The sequence below is a fragment of the Rana temporaria genome, chromosome 1 (genome assembly GCF_905171775.1).
Source record: "Rana temporaria chromosome 1, aRanTem1.1, whole genome shotgun sequence".
Classification (NCBI taxonomy): domain Eukaryota; kingdom Metazoa; phylum Chordata; class Amphibia; order Anura; family Ranidae; genus Rana; species Rana temporaria.
In genome coordinates, this window is record NC_053489.1 from 281,150,999 (window position 1) to 281,177,389 (window position 26,391).

General features: G+C 39.9%; 1 protein-coding gene across 1 annotated transcript in view; it reads left to right on the forward strand.

The window, feature by feature from the left end:
* TRPM6 (transient receptor potential cation channel subfamily M member 6) overlaps positions 1 to 26,391 on the forward strand; it is a 253,247-nt gene that overhangs the window by 71,605 nt on the left and 155,251 nt on the right. Inside the window, exons 4-11 of the mRNA XM_040324943.1 lie at positions 7,632 to 7,711; positions 11,595 to 11,633; positions 16,798 to 16,981; positions 17,967 to 18,180; positions 19,915 to 20,039; positions 20,685 to 20,856; positions 24,103 to 24,277; positions 25,875 to 25,998. Of these exons, the coding sequence (XP_040180877.1) occupies positions 7,632 to 7,711; positions 11,595 to 11,633; positions 16,798 to 16,981; positions 17,967 to 18,180; positions 19,915 to 20,039; positions 20,685 to 20,856; positions 24,103 to 24,277; positions 25,875 to 25,998 (1,113 nt within the window). The remainder of the gene's footprint in view (positions 1 to 7,631; positions 7,712 to 11,594; positions 11,634 to 16,797; positions 16,982 to 17,966; positions 18,181 to 19,914; positions 20,040 to 20,684; positions 20,857 to 24,102; positions 24,278 to 25,874; positions 25,999 to 26,391) is intronic.

The window sequence follows — 26,391 nt, forward strand, 5'->3', positions numbered from 1 at the left end:
TGATAACCCAAGTCTTTAATAAATAACTTTTGGAGTTTATTATAAGGAATATATTTCAGAATCTGAGATACAACCTCACAACAGGTAATTAGTTACGGTGATTACAGTTGGACCTAGTGTCGTTGGCTTTGATACATTTTCAGTTCTTATTATGTAATGAACAAAAAGTTGTATTTACCATAGAAAATGTACAGTACTGTATGTAGTCAACAATAATATCACAGCTGTTGTGATATGCTTAATTGAATCAAATTTTTATTAATAAAGGGGATTGATGACTACAAATGTATGTTAATACAGTATATTGGTGACCATTTTGGTTGGGGGTGCTCATATATGGTTCTGGACTTATCCAAATAACTGCACATACTGTAATATATTTAGAAATGTATTTAGATTTCTGACATTTAGGTCATGATTTTAAATAACTTTTCTGTTGCCAGGGTGCAAATTCCTGTTGTCGAGAAAGGAGCTATAATTAGAAGATGAATGGCATGTTGTCAAGATACAGTATGTGCATGGGTCAATGAGAATTGTCATGTTCCCAGTATTGCAACTAAAAAGTGGCATATTGCCCTAGACAATTGCAATGTTACGGTCTTGGTAAAGGTCAATGAGATTGCTGCCTGTCAGTCTATTGGTGCTTTTTGTTTGACTGCGTCAGGAGCACCGCCAGGCTACTGACCAAGAATTAGGATTTGTAGGGCTGTAATTCCTTTTTTTGGCAAAATACATTCATATATACAATGTCAGAAATGAAAGCTGAAACAATCTTAGGTAATTTTTTTTTTTTTTTGTGATTCACTTCCTGAAGTGAAGGTAACATTCAAACCTTCTCTAACTCTATGGAACCATGCTTTTGCTGAAAAATCCCTTTGAAAAAAATCCCCTAGCTCTTCTGGCCATGACTACCTTGATTAGGGGCAGATGATTGATGTAGCAATTATGTCCTGGAATCTCTCCTCCCTTAGCTCAGGCGTGCATGTATGAGGGTGTGCTTAGCTGAGAAAACCCCTCCTCTTTGTCCTGAAGACTCTTGGGATGTACTTTATGACATAATTTGCCTAGACCTGAAAACCAGGAAGTAACTGAATAAAAAAAAAAAACTAAAGTTTAAAATATGTAAATAAGATATACTTCCCTATTTATTTCTATGGGGAGGGTGGTGGTTGTTTGTTATGTACTCTATGTATCCCTACTCATTGAGCACCATGCAAGGGTCACAGGAGAGGCCTACACTGGGGTGAGTTTTTCTGGGCTATGCTAGGCATCTAGGGTCACTTTACTACACATATGGGACACCTTTGCTTTGTGCCATCTTCATCAATGCCCTGGAACAAGGCTGACGCTGCTGTGGGGGAATACTTGACCTTAAGGCGTGCCTATATTCTAAGAGATGAATGTACATTATGTACATTGCACTAAAACTGTTCTCCAGTTAACTTTTGGTTTCCATGACAATGTACACCTTCTTTGTAATGTGCACTTATTAAGGACATGCTGAGCCCTGTCCACATCTACCTGCCCAGCGTTTTCCACTACTAATCTCCAGTAGCGGAGTGGGCTCTGCCGTGCACTCTTCATGGGCTCCACACATGCACTCAACTTAACTCTTGAACCTCCGTACCTCTGACAGGATGGGAACCTCTGTAGCACGAGTCTGCTCACGTTGCTATGTGAGACAGACCACTGACAACATCTCCCTCGCTGCTAGAGGCCGTACCACCTATAGCAGGTACACGCTATAGTCAAGCTGTTTGTTACACTTCTGTTACTCCAGGTAACCACTTGTTTCCACACTCCTCTATTCCACATGAATACCTTCATACCCCAATGTGTTAAGACTCACTTGATAACTATGTGTGTGCTGGTTATTTGCAATACACCTCTTTAGTAACTTCAGACCAGGTAAGGACAATGTTTCAACACTTTACATAAGAAAAGTACAAAATGGACATTATAACATCCAAGATGCAAGTACACGTCCAGTCAGTGATGAGTGACATCCTTCTGCTACTTGCAGGTATTGTTGTCTTCCTCATTCCCTTACGGCCTCGGATGCAGGCTCAGGTCCTCTTGGCTTACTCTCCTTATGACCTTCCCTCTTGGGTTCTTCATGTGGCTAAATCATTTGAACCCTCCCCAACTACCTCTCTAGGGGGTTCTCCATGTGCTGGACCACTGTCCCATATTTATATATCACAGGATTAGTGAGCCAGACCCAGAGAAAAACCTGCCAAATGCCAAATAACCGGGAAAGGCATAACCTCCTAGCCTCCCAGCCAGGACAGCGCCAAAATAACAATTTCAACCTGTCCACATATTTACTAAGCATAAGGATTAAAATAGTCATTGTTGACTGAGAGAAGCAAGTTCCATTTTTATACTGTAAATCTGTAACTGCAGGTGCAGTAAAACCTTGGTTTGAGAGTAATTTGGTTTGAGAGCGTTTCGCAACATTTTTAAGCGATGTCTTGATATACAAGTAGCGTCACAACTCAGTATAAAACAGAAGAGAGGCACCTCATAGTGTAGAAATATGATTACATTTAATGAAGGTGCAACATTTAGCAACTCACATGGTTGATGATTAAAACAGGAACATCTAAGTGTGCAAGCATTCGGGGTAAAGCTGTCCACATAGACCACTCTCCGCACTGCCATCAATGTCATCCCTTCCATGCTGCTCTGCACGATCCTTGCTTTCAGGGTAGTCTTCTCGGTCATGATTGCAGACTGACAGCGGTGAGAGCCAAGGGTGTGGAGGATGGTCTATGTGGACAGCTTTACTCCATTACCCCAGATGCCTGCATACTTAGATGTGCCTCTTTTAATCAACCATGTGAGTTGCTAAATGTTGTACCTTCAATTACCACTTAACTGCTTGCCGACCAGCCGTCGCAGTTATACGGCGGCAGGTCGGCTCTGCTGGGCGAGATCACGTAGATCTACGTCATCTCGCCGTTCAGCCATTAGGGGCATGTGCGCGCCCCCCGCTCGCTCCTGATGCCGACGCACGTGCCGGCGGGCGCGATCACCGGCGGGCACCCGCGATCGTTACAGTCCTGTCAGGGGGAGAAATGACTTATCGTCTGTTCATACAATGTATGAACAGCGATCTGTCATTTCCCCATGTCAGTCCCACCCCCCCTTCAGTTAGAACACACCTAGGGAACATAATTAACCTCTTCCTCACCCCCTAGTGTTAACCCCTTCCCTGCCAGTGGCATTTTTATAGTAATCAATGCATTTTTATAGCACTGATCGCTATAAAAATGCCAATGGTCCCAAAAATGTGTCAAAAGTGTCCGAAGTGTCCACCATAATGTTGCAGTACCGATAAAAATCGCAGATCGCCACCATTACTAGTAAAAAAAAAAATTTAATAAAAATGCCATAAAACTATCCCCTATTTTGTAAACGCTATAAGTTTTGCGCAAACCAATCAATAAACGCTTATTGCAAAAAAATTTACGAAAAATATGTAGAAAAATACGTATCGCCCTAAACTGAGGAAAACATTTTTTTTATATATATTTTTGGGGGATATTTATTATAGCAAAAAGTAAAAAATATTATTTTTTTTCAAAATTGTCGCTCTACTTTTGTTTATAGTGCAAAGGGACAGAAGTTTTTTCACCTTAATGCATAGGATGCGTTAAGGTGAAAAAACAGGAGGGTTTACAACCCCTTTTAAGGACCAGACTTGTTGTTTACAAGTTAAAAATCATTGGGCCAGATTCACGTAGCCCAGGCGCAACGTAACTTAAACGATTTAAGTTACACCGCCGCAAATTTCCCAAGTTAGTGCCCGATCCACAAAGCACTTACCTGGAAATTTGCGGCGGTGTATCCTAAATCCATCCGGCGCAAGGCGGGCCCAATCGAATGGGGCGAGTCCCATTTAAATTAGGCGTGCTCCTGCGCCGGACGTACTGCGCATGCTCTGTTGGGTAAATTACCCGACGTGCATTGCGCTAAATGACGTTGCACTGATTAGACGTTAACGTAAATGGCATCCAGCGCCATTCACGGACGTCTTACGCAAACGGCGTTGATTTTTAAATTTCGACGCGGGAACGACGGCCATACTTAACATGGCTTAAGACAACTAGGGCTCAGCCCTAGTTTTACGCGGCGTAACTCGACGGAAACGACGTAGAGTTAGATCGACGGGCCGTTTGGACGTTCGGGGATCGCTGTAAGTATTCATTTGCATATTCTACGCCGCCGCAATGGCCTCGCCACCTAGCGGCCGGCCTAGAATTGCATCCTTAAGATCCGACAGTGTAATTCAATTACACCTGTCGGATCTTAGGGCTAGCTATGCGTAACTGATTCTATGAATCAGTCGCATAGTTAGAAACAGATATACGACGGCGTATCAGTAGATACGCCGTCGTATCTCGTTTGTGAATCTGGCCCATTTTTTTTTGCAAGAAAATTACTTAGAACCCCCAAACATTATATATATATTTTTTCAGACACCCTAGAGTATAAAATGGCGCTTGTTGCAATACTTTTCGTCCCACCGTATTTGCACAGCGATCTTACATGCAAAATTTTGGGGAAATAAATACACTTTTTTTATTAAAAAAATAAGACAACAGTAAAGTTAGCCCAATTTTTTTGAATATTGTGAAAGATAATGTTATGCCGAGTAAATTGATACCCAACATGTCATGCTTCAAAATTGCGCCCGCTCGTAGAATGGTGACAAACTTTGGCACTTAAAAATCTCCATTAGTGTAGAAAAATGTTGATCCATGTATAACCGACTTAAGGCTTCGGCTGAAACATGTTAGAACTCTGCTGGAATTGTTTGGGTGTTCCAGATTGCTTTTCTTTTACCAAATACAGCATAGTATAGAATTAGAAGCAGACTCGACTTCAGCTCTCATTTTAAATTCTATGCTTTGGAGTTGTACAGGAATCTGAGCTGTTGCGGCTGACATCTCTTGTGTGTGTACAGGTGTGAAAGTGGAGACACTCTTGTGATATTTTTATATAAAAAGGAAAATGGATAAAAAAAAAATCTAAAAATACACAAGCTGTCACAAACACTGGACAGGTTCAGGATAAACTACAGTGCTACAGTTTTTTTGCCAAGACTGCATCTGTTTGTGTCATTCTCAGTCATGGAAGACGTTCTGTTGTCCTACCATGCCCTGCCCTATTTCCTTGTTCTTAGTTTGGAATAAAGCAGTATGCATGTGTACAAATCTTAGGATGATTGACTTTATTTGCTGTGTACTAACCTGTTGATGTACATGATCTTTGTGTCCCTTCACAGTGAATTGGCTTTAACATTGTTTATATTTGATGTCGTAATTAATTGGCTCATGCTTATTAAAACGGGTTTAAATTTAATATATCTTAGCTCTCTGTTTAGGTGCGATCAAAATTTGAAATAAATGCTACTCTTTGTGTTAAACTAATTTTGTCGTCTGATTCCAAGTGTATCTTAAAATCTGATATGTGTAATATATAGCTGTAATCTGAGAAACACACGAAAATGCAATTGTTTGGAAATGATTGTTGGGCTTTAATTATGGATTGCATTTTGTCTCTTGTCTAAAACCAACTATACACCAGCTAATACTGTAATCAGTTATGGAAAATTCTCAAAGATGCAATTTCAGATCTCACATGGAACTAGAGTACATACAGCCTGCTTGCATCTTTAAAAATTCGCAACTCGAAGGTTCATACGTAGGGGACTTACTGTACCAAAAACCATGACAGAGGTTTTAGCTAATATCAACTTTATCCAAAACAAAAAGAAAGTTTATCCAAAACAGAAAGAAAGATATAAAGTACTTTAAATACAGTTATTACAGGCTGAGTTTATTTATCGTTCTGGTGAGTGCATAGTGCTGGTGGAACTGGCACACTGTGGAGGCACTTTAATGCCCCGTACACACATACGGGTTTCCCGGCAGACTTCTTACCGCCGGGAAACCCGAGGGGAAAGCCAAGAACTGGCTCGGCAGGTTTTTCCACCTAAACATGCCCGGTTTTCCTGGCAGGAAAACTGCCATGAGAGCTTTGGCCGGGAAACCCGACCGTGTGTATGCTCCCCACAGACTTTCCCCTTGGGAAAACTGCCGGGTTAAAAACCCCCAGGAATCCCGGTGGGAAGAAAGGAAACATGTTCTCATTTTTCCCACCGCGATTTCCGGCGGTTTTCCTGTCAGGAAAACTGCCATGGAGCATACACACGGCCTGTTTTCCCGGCCAAAGCTGTCATGGCAGTTTTCCTGACGGGAAAACTGGTCGCGTGTACGAGGCTTAAGCATCTTTTCTGCTGATAATTGTCTGAAGGTGGACATCGCTGTGATACATTTGTGGATATTCCATCTGTTCACCATTTGGGATCAACTTCTGAGCGCTGCCCTATCGTGTATATTGTGCTGTGAGATTGGTCATTTTTTGGTGCTAGCGCTTCTTGATATTACTGTCTCTTTAAAGATTACCATGTTTTGTTTCAAACTGTTGCGGAGTCATCAGAAGTAATTCGTTATAGCAGTTCTATACATATGTAGGAAGAATTGTCAAATTTCAGCATATTGTCATGTTTCACAAGTTATTTCCCATGTTGTACACACAACCAAAAGAAGAGCAGTAGCATAGCTATGTAAGGTGACTGGAGCTTAAGAATGTTTGTAAAGGCTTCATGCCAAACTGACTGTTCCTGCAAGTAAATATTACTGCTTTTCCTTTCAGATCGTGATTTCTTGCTTGCAGTTATAATTTCTTTGCTAAAGAAGCAACCATTTAGTTATGCTGTGTCCGACAGGGCATATTATTAATTATCTGATGACTTGCTTCAATATATGAACATCCCGGAGGACTTCACCTAAGCCATCAAGGATGTTCATGTATAGAATCTCTCCGCAGTGCATGCTCGTGCTTGGACTGGCTTAGTTTGACAGTAGACGGGTAAAGCCCCAGTCTACAAGCAGAAGCAGAGTGCTGTTTAAAGCTATTTACAATGATTTTGTAGTGTAACTTTATGAATTTCACAGTTGCCCTACTACAACATTTGTTACTACAGATCAAAGATTTGTTTTGTAAGCTTATTGTGACAGGTGCTGCAGGAAAGGTTTAAAATGAAATACATGCTATTCTTTTTCATTTTCATTTTCAAAACGTATTTTTTATCCAGATCATTAATTTTGCTCATTATATCTTTCTTTATATTTTATAATCTTGTCACTGGCTTTTGCGTTTGCTTTTGTTGTCCTGCGACAGAAGTTAAAAAGACACTCTCTTCAACAGAGACGAAAATAAATCTTCAAGCAGTTATATTGCTATATCTTGCTATTTCATTTTCTGTACAAGGCATCTATGTTTTTTTTTGTAATGTGCTATGAAGGCTGACTATGTGAGAGGTCCTTGCCAAATACCTGTGGTGCAATGGAATTGAATGGTCCGATGGAAATCTGTGTCTTCTGTTGCTGGTTGCTAAACAACTCCTAGCAACTTTAAAGAAGTCCTTCTTCAAGAGTATGTTTCTTCAGTTCTCCTTTGCAACTGACCAGTTCAGCAAAAGGAAGTCTAGATTATGTTATATATCTGTGTTACATTGTTTTAATATCACTTGATTTGGTTCTGCTTTTATTCCTTAGTCCCAGAAATCTTGGATTGAAGACATTTTCTGCAAACGAGAATGTGCAAAAATAATTCTGGCAACCAAAGATCCTCACAGGTAATATATATATATTTTTTTAACAGAAATGTTTTTATTAATGCAAAAAGGAGAAGAGAAAATAAAACAATACAGAAATACAAATCAACAAAACTGTGGTACAGCAAGGTTCATTACATCAGAAAGTACAGCACAGAATGATTACTGATATAAGTACAGAGTAGGATACTGGAATTAGACCCTGCCGGGTCTAGGACGGGTAGCCGGATAAGGTGAAGGTTACCTATTTCTAGGTCAGGGCAGTAAGTATTTCCCCCAATACGGGGGGGGGGGGGAGGCACGGGCCTCCGCAGAGGTATAGAAGAAGCAGCATGTACCTGTAGATTATTGACTGATGGTACTCAGCATCTCGTGGCCCCAGAGTCCCTACCCAAGGGCAGAGCATTTCCAGCATGTGGGAGATGGTGTGTAGGTCTAGTCACATCCACAAGGCGTCAGGGACCATTCAATCAGTCATGCAGGGCATCCCAGTGTCAAAAAAGTGTCACCAGCCATGTCACTGTACAGAGGTCGCCCCGGCCGCCACCCACCATGCCCAGACCTTGTCGAAATTTCTGAGGGCACTTCCGACCCATATATGTCAGTTTGTAAAGAGGTAGTACTGAGTCAACCAATGTAAGCCATTGAGCCACCGTAGGGGGGGGCCGTCAACTTCCATTGGCGTAACAGTGCTTTCCTGGCGTAGAAACATAGATAAAACAGTTGTAGACCAGCATGTGTAGATTGTGTCACACTTTCCGTAATACCCAGAAGGAGAACCTTAGGGTCCAGTGGTACTCGGAGTCCAGTGGCGGCAGTCATTTTTGCCACCACCTCTTCCCAGTATCCCCGGATGACTGGGCAGTCCCATACTACATGGTAGAATATATATATTTTTTATATGATATATTTTACTGTAAGTGTGATTACTGTATATACTCGAGTATAAGCCGACCCGAGTATAACCTGAAGCACCTACTTTTACCACAAAAGAATGGGAAAACGTATTGACTCGAGTATAAGCCTAGGTTGAGAATGCAGCAGCTACTGTAAGTGGAAAAGAGGGTCAACAATGCCCATTTGCAGCCTCACACTGTCCATCTGCACGCCTCAGCCTCCCTCACTGTGTCCATCTGCATGCCTCAGCCTCCCTCACTGTGTCCATCTGCATGCCTCAGCCACCCTTACTGTGTCCATCTAAATGCCTCAGCTTCCCTTACTGTGTCCATCTGCATGCCTCAGCTTCCCTTACTGTGTCCATCTGCATGCCTCAGCTTCCCTAACTGTGTCCATCTGCATGCCTCAGCTTCCCTCACTGTGTCCATCTGCATGCCTCAGCCTCCCTCACTGTGTCCATCTGCATGCCTCAGCTTCCGTTACTGTGTCCATCTGCATGCCTCAGCTTCCCTTACTGTGTCCATCTGCATGCCTCAGCCTCCCTCACTGCCCTCACTGTGTCCATCTGCATGCCTCAGCCTCCCTTACTGTGTCCATCTGCATGCCTCAGCCTCCCTCTTAAGGACCTGATCGGCGTCTGCCGCTGTGCCTGTGTTGCCCCATGTTGTCCCCATCTGTGGCCTTGTTATCTCCGGGCGTTGTCCCCATCTATGGCTGTATTATCTCCAGCGCTGTGATATACTCAGTCTTCTCGGCGGCCATGCAGAGTACTAAAGCCCCGTCTCCTACTCGTCCTCGTCCGTGACAGAACACAGACTCGGTTTCCAGCAGTGAGTCAGTGTTCAGCCTATCACGGACGAGGAGGAGGCTGGGCTTTGGTACACTGCACGGCTGCCGAATAGACTGAATATATCACATCGCTGGAGATAAGAAGGCCGCAGATGGGGACAGCGTAGCGATGACTCAAGTATAAGCTGAGGTGGGTGTTTTCAGCACAAAAAAAATGTGCTGAAAATCTCGGCTTATACTTGAGTATATACAGTAATTAAAAATACATTGCGCATGTCTTACTGGGGTCACCATATGGGATGGATATTAAAAGTTAAACAGTTAAATTAGCTAAAACAGTTTTATCTTAATTTTTAATAGATTGGGAGGAGGTGGAGCCACTTCGTTTTTTTTATTAGTTTTTTATTTTTATTTTCATCTTCTTAGGGAGGATTTCCTTCACTTTGTGTCACGTAGACTCAACAAGAATTAAAATAAAATATGTTTTATGTGAAGGTGATCTCCCCTTGGAAGTTTCCCCATCTGTTCCTAATCTAGTGGCACTGGTAACTGAAAGTTTTGGGTTTACCTTCACTTTCATTCCCGGTAACATGGATAACCAGGAAAATAGAGAGTGAATCTCCCTAAAGAGGGTACGGAAATAAAAAACTGGCCCTCACCATTCTATATATTAAAAAAAAAGCAAGGCTTGGGAGTGAATCTGCACAAGTGCCCCCATAGAAAGTTGCTTTCTATGGGGGCACATGCAGTAGGGGAGGAGCCAGGAGTGCTGGCGGGGGACCCGAGAAGAGGAGGTTCAGGGGCTGTTGTGCTCAATTCCATTGCACAGAGCAGGTAAGTATAAACTTGCTTTTTATTTATTTTTTATATATTTTTTAAAGCGCATTTTACAATAAGTGTTCATATGGAAGCCACAACTGGGACCCATGCTATTGCACAATATTTCAATAATTATCATTAGTCTAAAACAATTTTTTCCTGCAGATAATGTGCTTGTGTATATTGAACAGGAGATATTTTAGGCAGTCTTAGCAACATGTACACTTTAATGTCATCCTACCAAGCAGCATATTTCTAGTTATTTTTAATGAGGAGGGGAGAAAGCATAAGCTAGTTCTGGCTTATTGGGGAAAATAGCGATTAGAACAGCGGTTTTAATCTGCATAACCTCTCATCAACATATAAAAAAGAATAGAAAAAGGAGGGTGCACCGACCTTGTGCATTTCCAAAGATAAAGGGCCAGATCCACAGAGAGAGTACGCCGGCGTATCTACCGATACGCCGGCGTACTTTCAAATTTCCTGCGTCGTATCTCTAGTTTAAATCCTCAAACCAAGATACGACGGCATCTGGGTTAGATCCGACAAGCGTACGGCTTCGTACGCCTTCGGATCTTAGATGCAATACTTTGGCGTCCGCTGGGTGGAGTTCTTCGTCGTTTTCCGCGTCGGGTATGCAAATTAGCTTTTTCCGACGATCCACAAACGTACGCGCGGCCATCGCATTCTCTTACTTCGTCTCTAGTTGGCTTTTTCCGGCGGTATAGTTAAAGCTGGTATTTTGCGGCGTATAATTAGACTAGCCATGTTAAGTATGGCCGTCTTTCCCGCGTCAAAATTAGAATTTTTTTTATTTTGCGTAAGTCGTCTGTGAATCGGGATGGACGTAATTCACGTCTAAGTTAAAAAAAATTACGTAGTTGCGACGTCATTTAGCGCAATGCACGGCAGGAAATTTAGAAACGGAGCATGCGCAGTTCATTCGGTGCGGGGACGCGCTTCATTTAAATGAAACACGCCCCATAATCACCGATTTGAATTCCGCCCCCAGAGATACACTACGCCGCCATAACTTATGGCGCAAAATCTTTAAGGATTCGAAATTACGCCATGTAAGGTACGCCCAGATACGCTGCGCGGGTGCAGATCTATGTGGATCTGCCCCAACATTTATTTAGAGGTATAACAGCAATGATCATACTCATATACAAATGTGATAAAAAAAAAGCCTTGTCAATACAACAGGCAAGTGAACCGTGTCTCTAGAATCTGCAACCTAGACCGTAATTTATGGAAGAACTCGCATCAACCCTAGATAGTGTTGGCTATGGGTAGTTTTAGCCCAATCGGGCTTTTACAATAACCCCAGTGCACAAACTGTAGCACTGTCAAGAAACTGTGCATGTGTAATTTATTTAAGTGTTGTCTTTTTCTGCAGATGCCACGGGGGATGTCATGTCTGCCAGAATCTAATCAGGTGACGTATTTTGACAGGGTTACAATTGGTTCTGTAATAATTATCCAGTTCCTGTGTACCTCTTACAAATGAATGTTGTCTTTAGTTAATAAAAGCTGGGAGGGTGATGAGCTATTCAGCAAGGCTTAAGGGAAAAATAAGTCATTGTTACATGACAAAGAACCAAAGGTTTATAGCTGTTTACTGTGACACTGTTTTTAAAGTTTGCTTAAGTTAATATTAAAGGAGACTATACTTACCGTAGGCTTCACCTCGCATAGAGTATAGATCTGGCCACTGTCCATTGTTCTTCAGCGTGCTTTTCCTGGCAGGGATTAGATGACCGTGTTTGCTTTCCTAAGAGAATGTTAGTAGATCTAATCTGCAGTACACAAGTCAACGCAGTTTACATTGATGCTGCATATAATGTTTCTCTTACAGCATGTAAATGCTAGAAAATGTATGTCTGTTCCTTGAGTAGGTAGTTAAAAATAGTGATGTGATAGTACTGTTATGCCACGTACACACGATCGGTTCATCTGATGAAAACGGTCTGATGGATTTTTTCATCAGATATTCGATGAAGCTGACTTTCATCAGTCTTGCCTACACACCATCAGTTAAAAATCCGATCCTGTTCAACGCGGTGACGTAAAACACAACGACGTGCTGAGAAAAATTAAGTTCAATGCTTCCGAGCATGTGCCAACTTGATTCTGAGCATGCGTGGATTTTTGACTGATGGATTTCCCCACAGACGATCGTTTTTTTAACCATCAGATAATTTTAAAACAGGTTCTACGTTTTTTCACCGATGGGAAAAAAACGATGGGGCCCACACACGATCGGTTTATCTGATGAAAACGGGACCGTTTTCATCAGTCGAACCGATCGTGTGTACAGGGCATTAGGCCTCATGTACACTGGACATTTTTACAGCTGCTGTTTTTGGCTTCAGGCTTTTTTTCTACAGCTAGTGAACTCCCCAGCATGTTATCCTATATGTGTCCATGCACATATAGGCTGTTATCAGAGTTTTCTGTCTGGGAAAAAAAACAACAGAACTAGTTGGTTCTAAAGTTTTTGAGCTGTAAAATTCTCTAATACCAGTAAATGCGGTAAAACATGGCTAACCAGCATTTTTGATCCCATAGCTTGTGTTTTCTTGCTACAAATTCAAAAAAAGGTTACTTAGCAGTGTCCCGAAGTAACCATTAATAGTCCTGTTCCTGTCTCAAGTTCCCTGCTGAATTGACAGAAATTACTGGAATGGCTGAACAGACGTAGTAGAATTATTTCCACATGTGGTGCCCTCTGAAGAGCAATCCACATTGGATTGATCTTCAGAAGGCATTTGACTGGCAGTGAAGAGGTGTTACATCATTCCTCACTACAATAAATTAAATAGGTTGGGTTAACCGAGCAGTAGCTGGGGTTGCCACCTGTCCGAGATTCACCCGGACAGTCTTTGAACTTTGAATGTTTTGAATCATGTGTCCACTCCCATACTGACACTGTCCACCACTCTACTGATACCATCCAATACCCTACTGACACATTCCACTGCTTTGCTGACTGACACTGTCCACTTTTAAGGTAGGCTAAGTTCATATTTTTACAATGACATTTGTTTTTTAATCTAAGAATATTTTATGGGTACAAGAATGCTTTTGTTTTATTTAGCCATGCCCCTTTAAGCCCTTCCCACTGTTAATGCCATTCAGACACAACCACTGTTTGCTGCAGTCCGCATCGCCGCATTACTAGTTTCCTTGGGGCACCCAACAGTGCCTCAGGTCTTTTACAATCCTATAGTGTATACTACTACAAAAAAAATGCTGTGCGACACTAAAATGTTCGGGTTTGGCTTGAAGAAAAGGTGGCAACCCTAGGCAAAACATGTATACAAAAAAAAGTGGAGAATCTCACATTTTTAACATGGCAACACTACTGACATTTTTATAACGTCCAGTGTCTATGAGACCTAAATAGCAAAAGTGTGCACAGAACAAATCAAAATGGTCTTATGCACAAGTAAGACAATGTGGTTTGGCACTTCTAAGAATGCAAGCATATCAGAAGACAATATTGAGTATTATATCTTCTACTGCATAAGCCCAGCTCTTTGTAGTTTGTGCAATTGTAATTTTAAACATAGTGTCTGAATATGCCTGCTCATTTGCAGTGAGCATCATAAGGTTCTTTCAGTGCAGAAGGTAACATGTAGGAAAAATACCACGGAGAGAGATAAGTGGTGTGGACATTAAATGCTGCCTACAAATCTTAAAACATGTCAAGCAAAGAGGGACTTGCAATTTACTTTGAATTTAAATTTAAGTTTGGATTTTCAGGGTCTTGGTTTTAGCAGTTGTGGAAAAGTCCAAGGGAACAGCATGTAAAACTTATATACTACATAATGTTACGATTTGATTGTATTATCTACAGAGCCTTGTAAAAATTTGTACAAAAATCTAGAAGTTTGTGGGCCAACTTGACGTGAACTTGTACTTTGCTCACTCGGGAAAAGACACAAGTTATTGGCTTTCCCCCTAGTTGCTGATACATATTTCATCCGGCACTTCTTAGAATCTTTTCTTTTAAACAATTTTCTTACATTTTATTGAAAGATATTTTTCTTCTATTCAGCCTAGACTTAGTAGATTGTGAAGTCAGACTGTGTGTGGACAGCTTAGTGCTCAGTGCTCTAAATGAATACATTCATACATGGGATGTGTAAAAAGTGTTCCATCCTCAGAATCCTCCCTGTGAGGTGTGGTTAGGCCAGGCCAATTATTTAATGATTTAGATTGCGGAGGCCACAAGCACAATTCCAGGCTGTCTGCTGCAAATTCTATGTCCAATTTGCCCATAATATTAGCAGCTTCTGAGAAATCGACCGTAGAGACTCTGATTATAAGTTGCTCCAATCTTTGAGCTTGCACCTTAACAGTTGCAGTCTATTGCCTTTACTTCCAATTATCATTGATAATTGATCATTGATAAAGTGCACATTTCTCGGAAACTAGAGGATGAGCCTGCTGCTTCTACCTGTACTGTTTCCAGCCTTAAGTTGTTTAGAACTCTTAGGACTGCAAAGACTTTACCTTTGCACCTGCTTGTCCAGGTATTTTCTATGAAGACATTTGGAAAATCTGTTGCTTCCCATAAGCGCTTTGTATCCATTTAGTGAGGATGTTGTGCAGAGGTGGTCTATTCCCACTGTAGATCTGGCAGTGTCCTGCCTTAACAGGACACTTGCTATTCTGGTAGAAGATGCACCTGACTTTAAGAAATTATCAGATAAGCAGTTGAAAGCTCTTTCTAAAGCTCTGTTCTTGCTGCCAGGCCCTCCCTTCATCTAATTCTAGCTTTGACCTTACTTTGGCAGACCATGTCAAAATCCCATAAAATAGTTCTAACCACCACTGTAGTTGATCCCTTGCTTATAGAACACATAAAGCAGATGGCTTTGTTTTAGTTGTGATGGTTTGCTAGAAGCTTCTTCTCTCATATCTCACATGTGTCTTATGTCCGTTTCCATATGCATGGGGCACTTTGTTTAAAGTTCTAGAACTCATGGAACTCTTGTGCAAAAAGCTTTTGACCCACATGTACTTCAAGAGACAGTGGGATTGATTTACGAAAACTGAACAGTACAAAATCTGGCTCAGCTGTGCATGGTAGCAAATCAGCAAATTGAGCTTAGAATATAAAATAAAACCTGGAAGCTGATTGATTTCTCCGCAGAGCTGCACCAGATTTTGCACTCTCTAATGTTAGTAAATTAACCCAAGTGTCTCTTTGGGCCAGCTCTTGACAACATCATCAAGGATGCTACTGGTGGCTAGAGTAGCCATATTCCTCACCGGAAGAAACCTAAGGAATGTACTTCTACATTTTCTCCCTCTTTATCTATCCATTCACTACAATTTTTTTGCTGTTCCCAAGCCAAAAGGGGAATTCAACCAACTCTGGATCTCAAAGCTTGGAATGTTTTCATATAACTCCAGAAATTCTGTATGGAATATACAAAATCAGTCATTGTCTCCCATTACCAGGAAGAGTTTCTGGCTTCTATGGACATCTAACATGGTTATTTACAGTGATTTATATAATTTGACAGAGTACCTGCACTACCAGTCTGTGGCCCTGTCCTTTTACTTATCATCTACATCTTAGGCATTTACCAAGGTGGCTAGCCCTTTAGCATTTTCATGGCACCCCAATGATGGGATACTTAATGGCAACCTCAAGTTGAGTTAAAAGTGTTTCAGACAATGTGAAGTTGTCTGTCCAGGCTTACAGACATTTGGATGGATGCTGACCTTTTAGAGATTGTTGTTGAAACTATCACATCATTTGGATTATCATTTGGAGAATTTAGTCCAGGACTAGCCTAAATTCCCATACAAATGGGCAGAATTTCGAGAGACAAAAAAACCCTAAATGAATGGCTGACATTGTGCCTGTGTGTATGTTGGCCTTTCCAACAAAAGCGGAACGTGCATTCTAGAAAACCCGTAGCCGACCGACTCCCAATCAGCGCTCTCAGCCAATAGCAGAGAGCGATCAGAGTGTTCTTCTTTGTCCCCCTGTCATAACACAACAGCTCAGCGAGGGGAGATCGCATGGTTAGTACAGTGTCACCAACCGGAGCTGACAGTTTTGTTTCGTGCAACCTGCTGGGTTGCACAAAAAAAACAAAACTGTAGTGTGTATCAGTAGTGTGGTTAAGTGTTTCTTCCACAGGCGAAACTTGACATAGTCCATTCTCAAATTCAAACTCTCCAGTCCAGGAGTTAGTCCTAGGTCTCATGGTAAATGTATATTTTTCTACAGGTCATTAATAGTGAGGTAAACCCCAACATGTGGGAAGTTCCTTAGTGATATTAAACTACTCCTGAAATAAGCACATATGTTTATGATACTAAAGCCCTCCTGCAAAGGGGCCTTTAGTTTGAGGGTAGTTGAATTATGGACAGGTATTCTTTGTCAAATCTATAATGTTAAGAAGGCACTCAAGCTGGAATTTTATGGAACCAAGGTTTGTATAATGTGGCCACAAAGGTTGTTTTCTAAGCAGATACCTGAATATAGTACCTACAATTTATTTGACATTATCCATAAAAACATGACTTTAGTCAAAATGAACTGGACTAATGCAAAATGCTAAATTGTGTCTTAGATGCTACTGTGGGAGATTAATTGGAGATCATCCAGGTTTAGATTATGACTGGCCAGCTTCTTCTAATCCACGAGAGAGATGCAATGGTGAAGAATGGCTAGTTCACAAACATACAAAGGCAAGCCCCACAGATGCATTTGGCACCATCAATTTTCAGGATGGCCATCATACATATCATGCAAAGGTAGGGCATAATATTTAGAATTTGAGAATGTTGTGTTTGTATCTTCCTGTTAGCACATACCAAGCATTTTTTGTCATATCTCACAAATATCTACAACATACACAAGGTTTAGATATTGTCTTTACACTGTGGAAATAGCTTAACACAATTTACATCAGATACAGTTTGATAATCATCTGAGATATTAGAATTAATTAATTAAATTTATAATTGAATATAACTGCATTTAGTATCTTATTTTAGGATCTATTTTTACATGAAAATATTAAATTTTTACATAAATCTCATACATAAAGGGGTGTTTTTACCAATGATTTCAACCAAGATTCATACAACTTTCTCTGGAGACACACTTTTTTTTACCCAAAATCCGCTTTGAGTTTTGATCCCCCCCCCCAACTGGAATGTCTCTGTCTCAGTTGACTCCTCATGGGTGGGACCTCACAACAATTGCCAGAAGCTGTGATGGGGAAGAGGGGAAAGTTGAAATAAATATCAATTGATTACAGTTGACCGAGTTTTTTCTGTGACAGGTTACAGGATAAACATAGACAGCTAATTGGTTGTTGTGAACATTACTTTACTTTACTTTTCTTTTCCTCTGGTTTTATAGATTAACTTTAAAGTATAATGTCTAAAATTTCTAGAATCTCAGAGTATTCCTTCAAATTTCATGGGAAGCAAATTATGGGGAGACAGTCAAAGTATAAAGTCATCGCGTGACATCATGTACCATGCCAGCAATTTAATATTTACTCATTACAGATCAAATATTAATCATTGTTTGAAGTTGCTTCCCAATAGTTTCATTGGTTGTTTTTCCTTCACCTTTACTTAGAGTTGTGCTAGTTATTCATGTTAACAACAGGACATACTGGTAGTTACATAAACATCATTGTTATAATTCACTTTCACTGTTTTACTATTTAAAAAAAAAAAAAAGACTGGGTCAGAGATTCAAGGCACTTATATATTTTTTTCTCAGTATATAAGAGTATCGTATGACACAGCTCTGGACCAGTTGATGCACCTGATGATAAAAGAATGGCAGATGGAGCTTCCCAAACTTGTCATATCTGTTCATGGAGGAATTCAGAATTTTAAACTTCCTCCTAAAGTGAAGCAAGTTTTTGGTAAAGGTTTGGTGAAGGCAGCAAAGACTACAGGGGCATGGATCCTTACAGAGGGCATTAACACAGGTAGGCATTATACCTTGTCTTACATTATATGTTACAGGATTTATTTTGAAACTTCGCAGGTCATCAGAGAAGGTTTTGGATTATATATTTGTTTTTTCTTTGAATAAATTATCACTAATTCTAGTTAATTTTTTTTATATGCAATTATAGGATCATTTATGTCAGGGATATGCAATTAGCGGACCTCCAACTGTTGCAAAACTACAAGTCCCATCATGCTTTTGCCTCTGGGTTTCATGCTTGTGGCTATCAGAGTCTTGCTATGCCTCATGGGAATTGTAGTTCTGCAACAGCTGGAGGTCCGCTAATTGCATATCCCTGATTTATGTGGACTGCTTGGAATAAAAAGTTTTACACAAGCATTGAACGTGGCATGAGATCATAAACTGAGCACTTTTATGCAATTTCCCACTACAAACATATTAACTGAATAAATGCACAATTTGTACCAATGTAATTTCCAGTGGATCCAAAATTACGTTTTTTTTTTCTTTTTAATTTATTTTCATTTAGTACCATCCTTAAAATCTTGATATATATAACAAAAAAAATAATAATAATTAGTGCTTACCGCAAGCAGAGTTTTTGGCCCAGGATTTCCTATGGATGTTATTTTTTTTTTAGTGTTAGGCCCCGTACACACGTCCGAGGAACTCGACGGGCAAAACACATCGTTTTGCCCGTCGAGTTCCTTGTGAAGCCACCGAGGATCTCGGCGAGCCGAAATTTCCCATTGAACAACGAGGAAATAGAGAACATGTTCTCTATTTCCTCGCCGAGGTCCTCGTCGGCTTCCTCGGCCGAAAGTGTACACACGGCAGGGTTTCTCGGCAGAATTCAGCTCCGACCGAGTTTCTGGCTGAATTCTGCCGAGAAACTCGGTCGCGTGTACGGGGCCTAACAAACGACAAAATAAATTTATACAGAAAACTCTATTTTTTTTTAAAACAATCAACAAATTGAATACGATTAAACCCAAATCGCAAATACAGATTATAGATTGTAAATGGCTTTTTAAAGGGTAAGTTCACCTTTTAAAAAAAATGTTTTTTTGCAGGTCAGTGCAAATATTATATTATTATTTTTTTACATTGCACCCTTGCCCTCGCAATCAGCAGAGTGTGGGTGCAATGCATGGATCTTGGAGTTCACACAGTAAGCTGTCTGCCTGTATCTCCAATACAGACTGGCAGATACTGAGTGGCAGGAAGAATCAATAAACAAGGACAGTCCCCGGCGCACTTGCAGTTCATTGAGAACTACAAGCTGTCGGGTGCAGAGACCAACGGTATTTGCAGTCTAATTCATTCACAGTAAACTGTGAACGAAAGATGCAGCCATGTGGCGGATTCCTGCACAGCCACACTGTTTTCAAATTGTGACAGTGATTGCGGGGAGAGGATCTTTTCACAGTTTTGTAGTTGGAAATTGCAGAAAAGTGGTCCGTTTGCATTCTCATTCCACCTTCAATGCTTGTGTATAATGAACATATGGGTATTTCTTGGGCTGTCCTACTATAAGGTGGGTATGTCTGGCTGCTCATGCCTCTTTCTGTAAAGCAAACTTATTACATATATTACATATACTGTAAGTATTATTATTTATTTCAAAATCAAATTGTCATATTTAAAAAAAATATATTTTGTTTTGTGTTCTTAAATGAAACCAGACTTTCATCATGTTTTAATCTACACAGCCTGACAAATTCTCACCCACCATCCTATTTTTTTTTAGGAGTCTCTAAACATGTAGGTGATGCCCTGAAAGCACATGCATCCCAACATCTAAGAAAAATCTGTGCAATCGGAATCCCACCGTGGGGAGTTATTGAGAATCAAAAGGATCTTATAGGAAAAGATGTAAGTGTTTTTAGTTTTTATTTCTTTCTATTAAATGCTATTAGAACCGAAAATGTTTTTAGTGTTTTATTTCATTATTTATATTAAAGAGTATGTAAACCCAACATTTAATTTTCCTGATAATGTATGTACCTGCTGTACCATGTACTGTATTTGTATGAAAAAATACCCTGTTCTCTTTGTATTGCTTCCTTTGTTTTAAATCCCTGGTGTTCCTGCTAGTCCTTCTGCTTTCCTATTAAAATTGACCACACTAAGCAGGAAAACTCACCATGGTTTGCTGGCTGTATTGGGAAGTCTTGCTATCCTCTAATGATCAGACTTGTGCTGACACCCCTCCCCCCCTCCACACAGCCATTCACTGGGAAGTTCAGTGTAGTGCTGTTTCTGTTCCTCCTCCTCCAGCTGTTATAGCAGAGTGTAGGTTATCCCTTATGAAGTTTTTTTTATGTTTTTTATATTTATACACAAATGTTTGCCTTTCATTTCTATTTTAAACTGAATGGGTTTTACAAAGTGAAGGTTTACATATAATTTAATCCTTAAAATTCCAGGTCATTTTAATATGTTGCATTGCCTACTGTATGTTTTAAACAATGTTTGATGTCAATAGCTATGAAGTAAAACTGTGCTTTTTTATTGTAGGCAGTTTGTCTTTACCAAACCCTGTTGAATCCACTTAGTAAACTCAGCTGTCTGAACAGTATGCACTCTCATTTTATCATGGTGGATGATGGCACAGTTGGAAATTTTGGTAATGAGATGAAACTTAGAAGGAACCTGGAGGAATACATTTCTCTGCAGAAAATACATACTAGTAAGTTGTGATGCAGCTGAACTAGTACTTTTTCTTTAATGATCCCCATATAAATTCTTTGTGATCCCCTCGTCCTAAACAGTGGCTACGATCTAAATTTTGTTTTTGGCTTGGTAGTAGTTAGCCCAGACTGTTAGTTTTTCACTTGGTCTTCCCTAAACTCTGTGGGGTTTTGATTTCTTAATGTTGCCAGTAGGTGTCACTGCTATCATTGGCCATAGTATGAGATTTCATAAACAAGACTGAGTTATAAATATTTACATTTCTTTCAGCCAATCTAGTAGGAGGTTTAAGCCACTGGTGCATGCTGGTTGGGGGATATAATAATTATTTAGGACAGGCACTGTGCTCGCTCTCTTCCCCTGGGCTGAGACCTGTGGAAGTGCTGCTGGATGGAGCTCTGCTTCACACCTGGATTGTCTACTTTGCTTGGTGCAGGACTATGCAATTTCATCCTACGATGTACACTGTGGGATGCATTCTTTGTTTTCTCCAGCCTGGTGTGGACAAGCATCTGGCCTTCAAGAGGAAAATCTTGTGCCTGATTTTCTGTTTCAAAGATCATTGATGTCTCATTCTTTAGTTAAGGCTTTTGTGCAGGGTGTCGTGTACATTTCTCCCCCTATACATTCCTCTGTGACTGTTTGAAACCCTAACCTGTATCTTTTGGCCCTTCAGAGGCTGCCTTTCAGCTTCATTAGGGATATTCCCTTATCTGACCATACTTACAAGGTGGCATTTCTCTTTCTTTTACTTTCACCTCTACATACAGTAGATGGTTAGTTAGTGGTCTTGCCCTTTAAAGAGTCTTTCCTAGTGTTACACAAGGACAAGGTTGTCTTAAAACCTAAATCCTTATTTCTCTTTCCACCTCAACCAGGAATTGTTCCTCCCCTCATTATGTCCTGATCCCAAACATCCAAAGAAAACTTAACTCCACTTGTTTTTACATGGTATGTGCTTAAGAGTCTACTTCTTTGTTCCAGGAAGTTGTGGAAAGAGATTGTTAGCAGTCAGGCAGCACTCATAGCATGATATTTTTTATGTAAATATATTGGATTGTCAAAAATAACTGTGATTTGTACTGCTATTACAATGTTTAAGTTATAAAATGAAAGCGTATACTGTACCCACAGCTCTCCTTTAAGCTTAATCAGGTTAATGTTCGGGCCTCTGATGCCAGTTTTGGGAATAAGGTGCTGCAAGCTACTCTTTGGGTTCTGTCAAGCCCTTTTTATGATCTCTTTGTAACATGGGCCTGTTAGCAATGTTTGCTGATTTCCCCACCCCTCAGTTGGACTGCTTTTGAATGCCCTATGGTTAAGACTAAGGTTGGCCATACATTATACAGTTTTCTTGTACAATTTTCCTTTATATTTACCAAAACCATATAATATAAGGTCAAACCTAAACACTTTTAATTTGTTTTCAATCAGGCAGGCCCTTGCGCTAGATAGCTGAAGGTAAATCTAAAGGAAATTGAATAAGAAAATAGTATAATGTATGGCCAGCCTAAGATTCTGTGTGTAATATGCAATTAATAAAACTTTTTTTTACCAATAAAATAATTTTCTTGAAATATAGTACAGGACACAAGTCCCTCCCTTCTGTTCCTCTTCATCTATTCCTCTAACTGATACCAATGATGGGGCACTATACCTCTCACTGATACCAATGATACCGTTGATACCAACGATAGGGCACTATTCCTCCAACTCATACCAATGGTGGGGCACTACCCCCCCCCCCCCACTAATGTTACTAACCTCCCATGGCTTTTTTTTTACTGACAAAGCATGAAAAATTTACTGACAGAACACAATTTTTTTACTGACAACCTGAAAAATTACAGAACTCTTATCTCTATTAAAAACAAAGACAACCGATATTTAACCACTCACCGACCACCTAACTCTAAATATACATTTTGACATAAAAATGCCAGGGTTATGGCAGAAGCTAGCTGCCATAACCCCGGTATCTTTATTTACAGCAGGCGATTGGCTTGCATATAAAAGTGGTCTCAGCAGCGCATTCACCAAGAGATCATTTTTATAGGCCCCCCTCTTCCCGCCACTTCCCGATCATCTCTAAGCTTACCGGACCTGTCGAAAAGCCCGGAGCTGATCCGATCCTTTGGATGCCTGGGCAGGAAACCGAGTGAGGACAAGATAGCCCCCACTCAGCTCTATGCCCGAAGAGGACCGGAACAACGTCTGACGTCACTTCCGCCTCTTGGCTTTAAAGGTAATTTATTTTTATTTTTTTAAAGGTAAATGAGAGATCTGAGGTCTTTTTGACCCCAGATCTCTCAATAAAGAAGACCTGTCATGCTTATTTATATTACAATGGATGTTTAAATTCCTTGTAATAGAAATAAAAGTGATAAAAAAATTAAAGGAACAGTGTAAAACATAAAAAAAAGTAAAATAAATAATAAGAAAATGCCTCATCCATCAGAGCTTGCTCGCAGAAGCGAACGCATACATAAGCCGCACCTGCATATGTAAACGGTATTCAAACCACACATATGAGGTATCGCTGCAATTGTAGAGCGAGAGCATTAATTCTAGCTCAAGACCTCCTCTGTAACTAAAAATGTTTAAAGCATCGCCTATGGAGATTTTTAAGTACCATAGTTTGTCGCCATTCCACGACCACGCACAATTTTAAAGCATGACATGTTAGGTATAATATTTCACTTTATACAAAAAAATTGGTCTAACCTTACTGTTTTTTTTTTTAATTGTGTTTGAAAGACCAATGATGGAGTGCTTTTCTTACCACTGACACCAATGACTGGGCACTATTCCTTCCACTGATACCAATGATGGGGTACTATTTCTCCCACTGACACCAATGATAGGGCACTATTTCTCCCATTGATACCAACAATGGAGCACTATTTCTCCCATCGATACCAACAATGGAGCACTATTACTCCTCCTAATACCAATGTGGAGTATCGTTTACTCCCACTGCCACCAGGATATTTTCTGTTCCCACTGGCCACAGTCTGGCCCCCATAAAGTTTGAAGGACAGCAAACTGGCCCTTTGTTTAGAACGTTTGGAGACCCTTGCAGTAGAGCAACTTTTTTAAAAATGAGAAGGTTTGTTATATTGTTTATGAAAATCTTTTGTTGCCAGCATGTCTCAAATGTATAAACTCCTATACATATACTAAAATGTAGATTTGTAAATAATTTATAAAATGGCTTCAATTTATTGATATAATATAATTACAGGAATGGGACAAGGCGTTCCGGTGGTTGGCTTGGTTGTAGAAGGAGGTCCAAATGTGATCCTTATGGTATGGGAATATGTTAGGAGTACACCACCAGTTCCTGTAGTGGTATGTGAGGGGACAGGAAGGGCAGCTGACATTTTGGCCTTCACTCACAAGCACACTGCCGATGGAAGGTAAGCTAATGTTGCTATTGTTTTTCTGTTTATGAATACAGTATTTTTTAGGTTTGTCAGAGGAAAATTTATAAAGAGATTATTAATATTGCTGTGTATTGCACATCAGTTCTTTAAATCTGGATTCTGCAGACATTATAATTGTGTTTCTTTTTTATAATTCCCTACTACTTCTGTGACGATATGTTACACCAGGTTTGTAAACGTCCCAATGGCCTGAAAATGTTTCAGCAATACCTAGCTAGATTCCCTGCTTAGTATCAAAGAGAAAGAGAGCTCCGTGATTGGAGGAAAGTTGCTCATGTGGCTTTGATAGGTCACATGATCGGGATCATCTACTTTTCTTTGCGTGACTTTTATTCATTTCTGCTGTGCTCTACCACATTCAGACTCCTGAAACTAGCAGAGCAAAGTGCACATTTATAAAGCACACTACTGTGCTTCATAAATGTGTGCAACATGTGTTTTTTTTTTGTAAAGAAGCAGTATGGCCACTGTATTTTTAAATACAATGCTAAAAAGAAGAAAACACACTGGCAGATATAAAAAGTCTCAAGCAATAAAAACAGTCAGATATACAGTACAAACATTAAAATTTATATATATATATATATATATATATATATATATATATATATATATATATACTAACTGATAGTATTCATAAAGTGTGTGCAAAAGTGAACCAAAATAAAAAATTTACCCCAAAAAAAATCCAATGTGTACACCACCATGTATTGGAGGATATGATTTTACTAGGATTACAGATTCACCTTGTGGTTCACCACCAATGTCAAGAATGAAGCCTTACCAGAACCAGCAGATGCACCTCCGACGCTCACTGGAGCGCCAGACTGTGGTGGAGGCGGGAGCAGAGGCAGCTGGCTCAGGCTCGTAGCAGTGTCCTGAGAGGCTGAGCCACCTACCTGGTCCGGATTCTGTGCAGATCCCTGTAGATCCTGGACAGGCTTTGTGACGTCAGCCTACAGCAGATTTTTAGCCTTTGGCCATACTTCTCCTTTAAGTTTTTGCCAGTATGTTGAACATGATTCCATGAAAAATGGTTTTGTTAGTAAATGTATATGTATATATATTTTTTTTAATAAAGTTGGCTCAAAGGCCCAAATAGACACTAAAATATATATAGGTTAATTTTATTTTCAGCAGCCAGCAGTTAAAAAAACAAGGAAACTAACTTTTACTTACAGAATTAGATACAGTATTTTATACGTTATTCCTGTGTTAAACCAGGGTTTAATACCATAACACCATAATGAGAATCTTTATTTTGTCCATGTGATTGTATTATCGAAGGACTCAACTTAAAATAACTGTAATTTTTGGAAAAAAAATATTATTTTACTGCTTTGACACCTGTATTACCTATGTGTATGTTTCTTTAAAATATTAATTAGTAATTATTGTTGTTATGTGTTTTCAGTGAGAACCCCAAAAGCATTAACGTGGAGTGACCCAACCAAAAGCATAATAACATTTTTAATATTCTTCTTAAAAGCTGTTAAAAGTTTTTTTAACTAGTTGCTTTGGGCTGCTTCCTGTTTGATAACACCAGTGTTTCCATCTTTGCTTCTCTCAGAGAAATCTCTCCACACCTAAAGGATGAAATCTTGCAGATGATCCAGAGAACGTTTAATCTCGGTCATAGACAAGCAAATGATATTTTATCTATTCTGCTAGAGTGTATGGAGTTCCGGGATTCAGTAAGTCTTCCTGTCATGCATTTACTTTTCCTGTCATGCATTTACTTTTTGCTAGATTTTAGGAATGTAAATTCAAATGGGTAAGGTTATTGGCAAAAATGAACCAACTGTTTGGTAGCACTCTGGAAAGATGTTTGCCTCCATCCCCAGCCTTGTATCCATAGTTAGTAAGGTTTAAAAAAAGACACACAGCCATCTAGTTCAACCAATACAAAAAAATAAATACAAAGAAATAAATTAATAAAAAACCTCAATATACAGAACAGTTTACCTACAGTCGAACCAGAGGAAGACAAAAAACCCTATAAAGTGTGGTCCAATTTGCCCCAATGGGGGAAAAAATCTTTCCTGATCCTCCAATGCCAATTGGATATTCATTGAACAGCAGTCTCT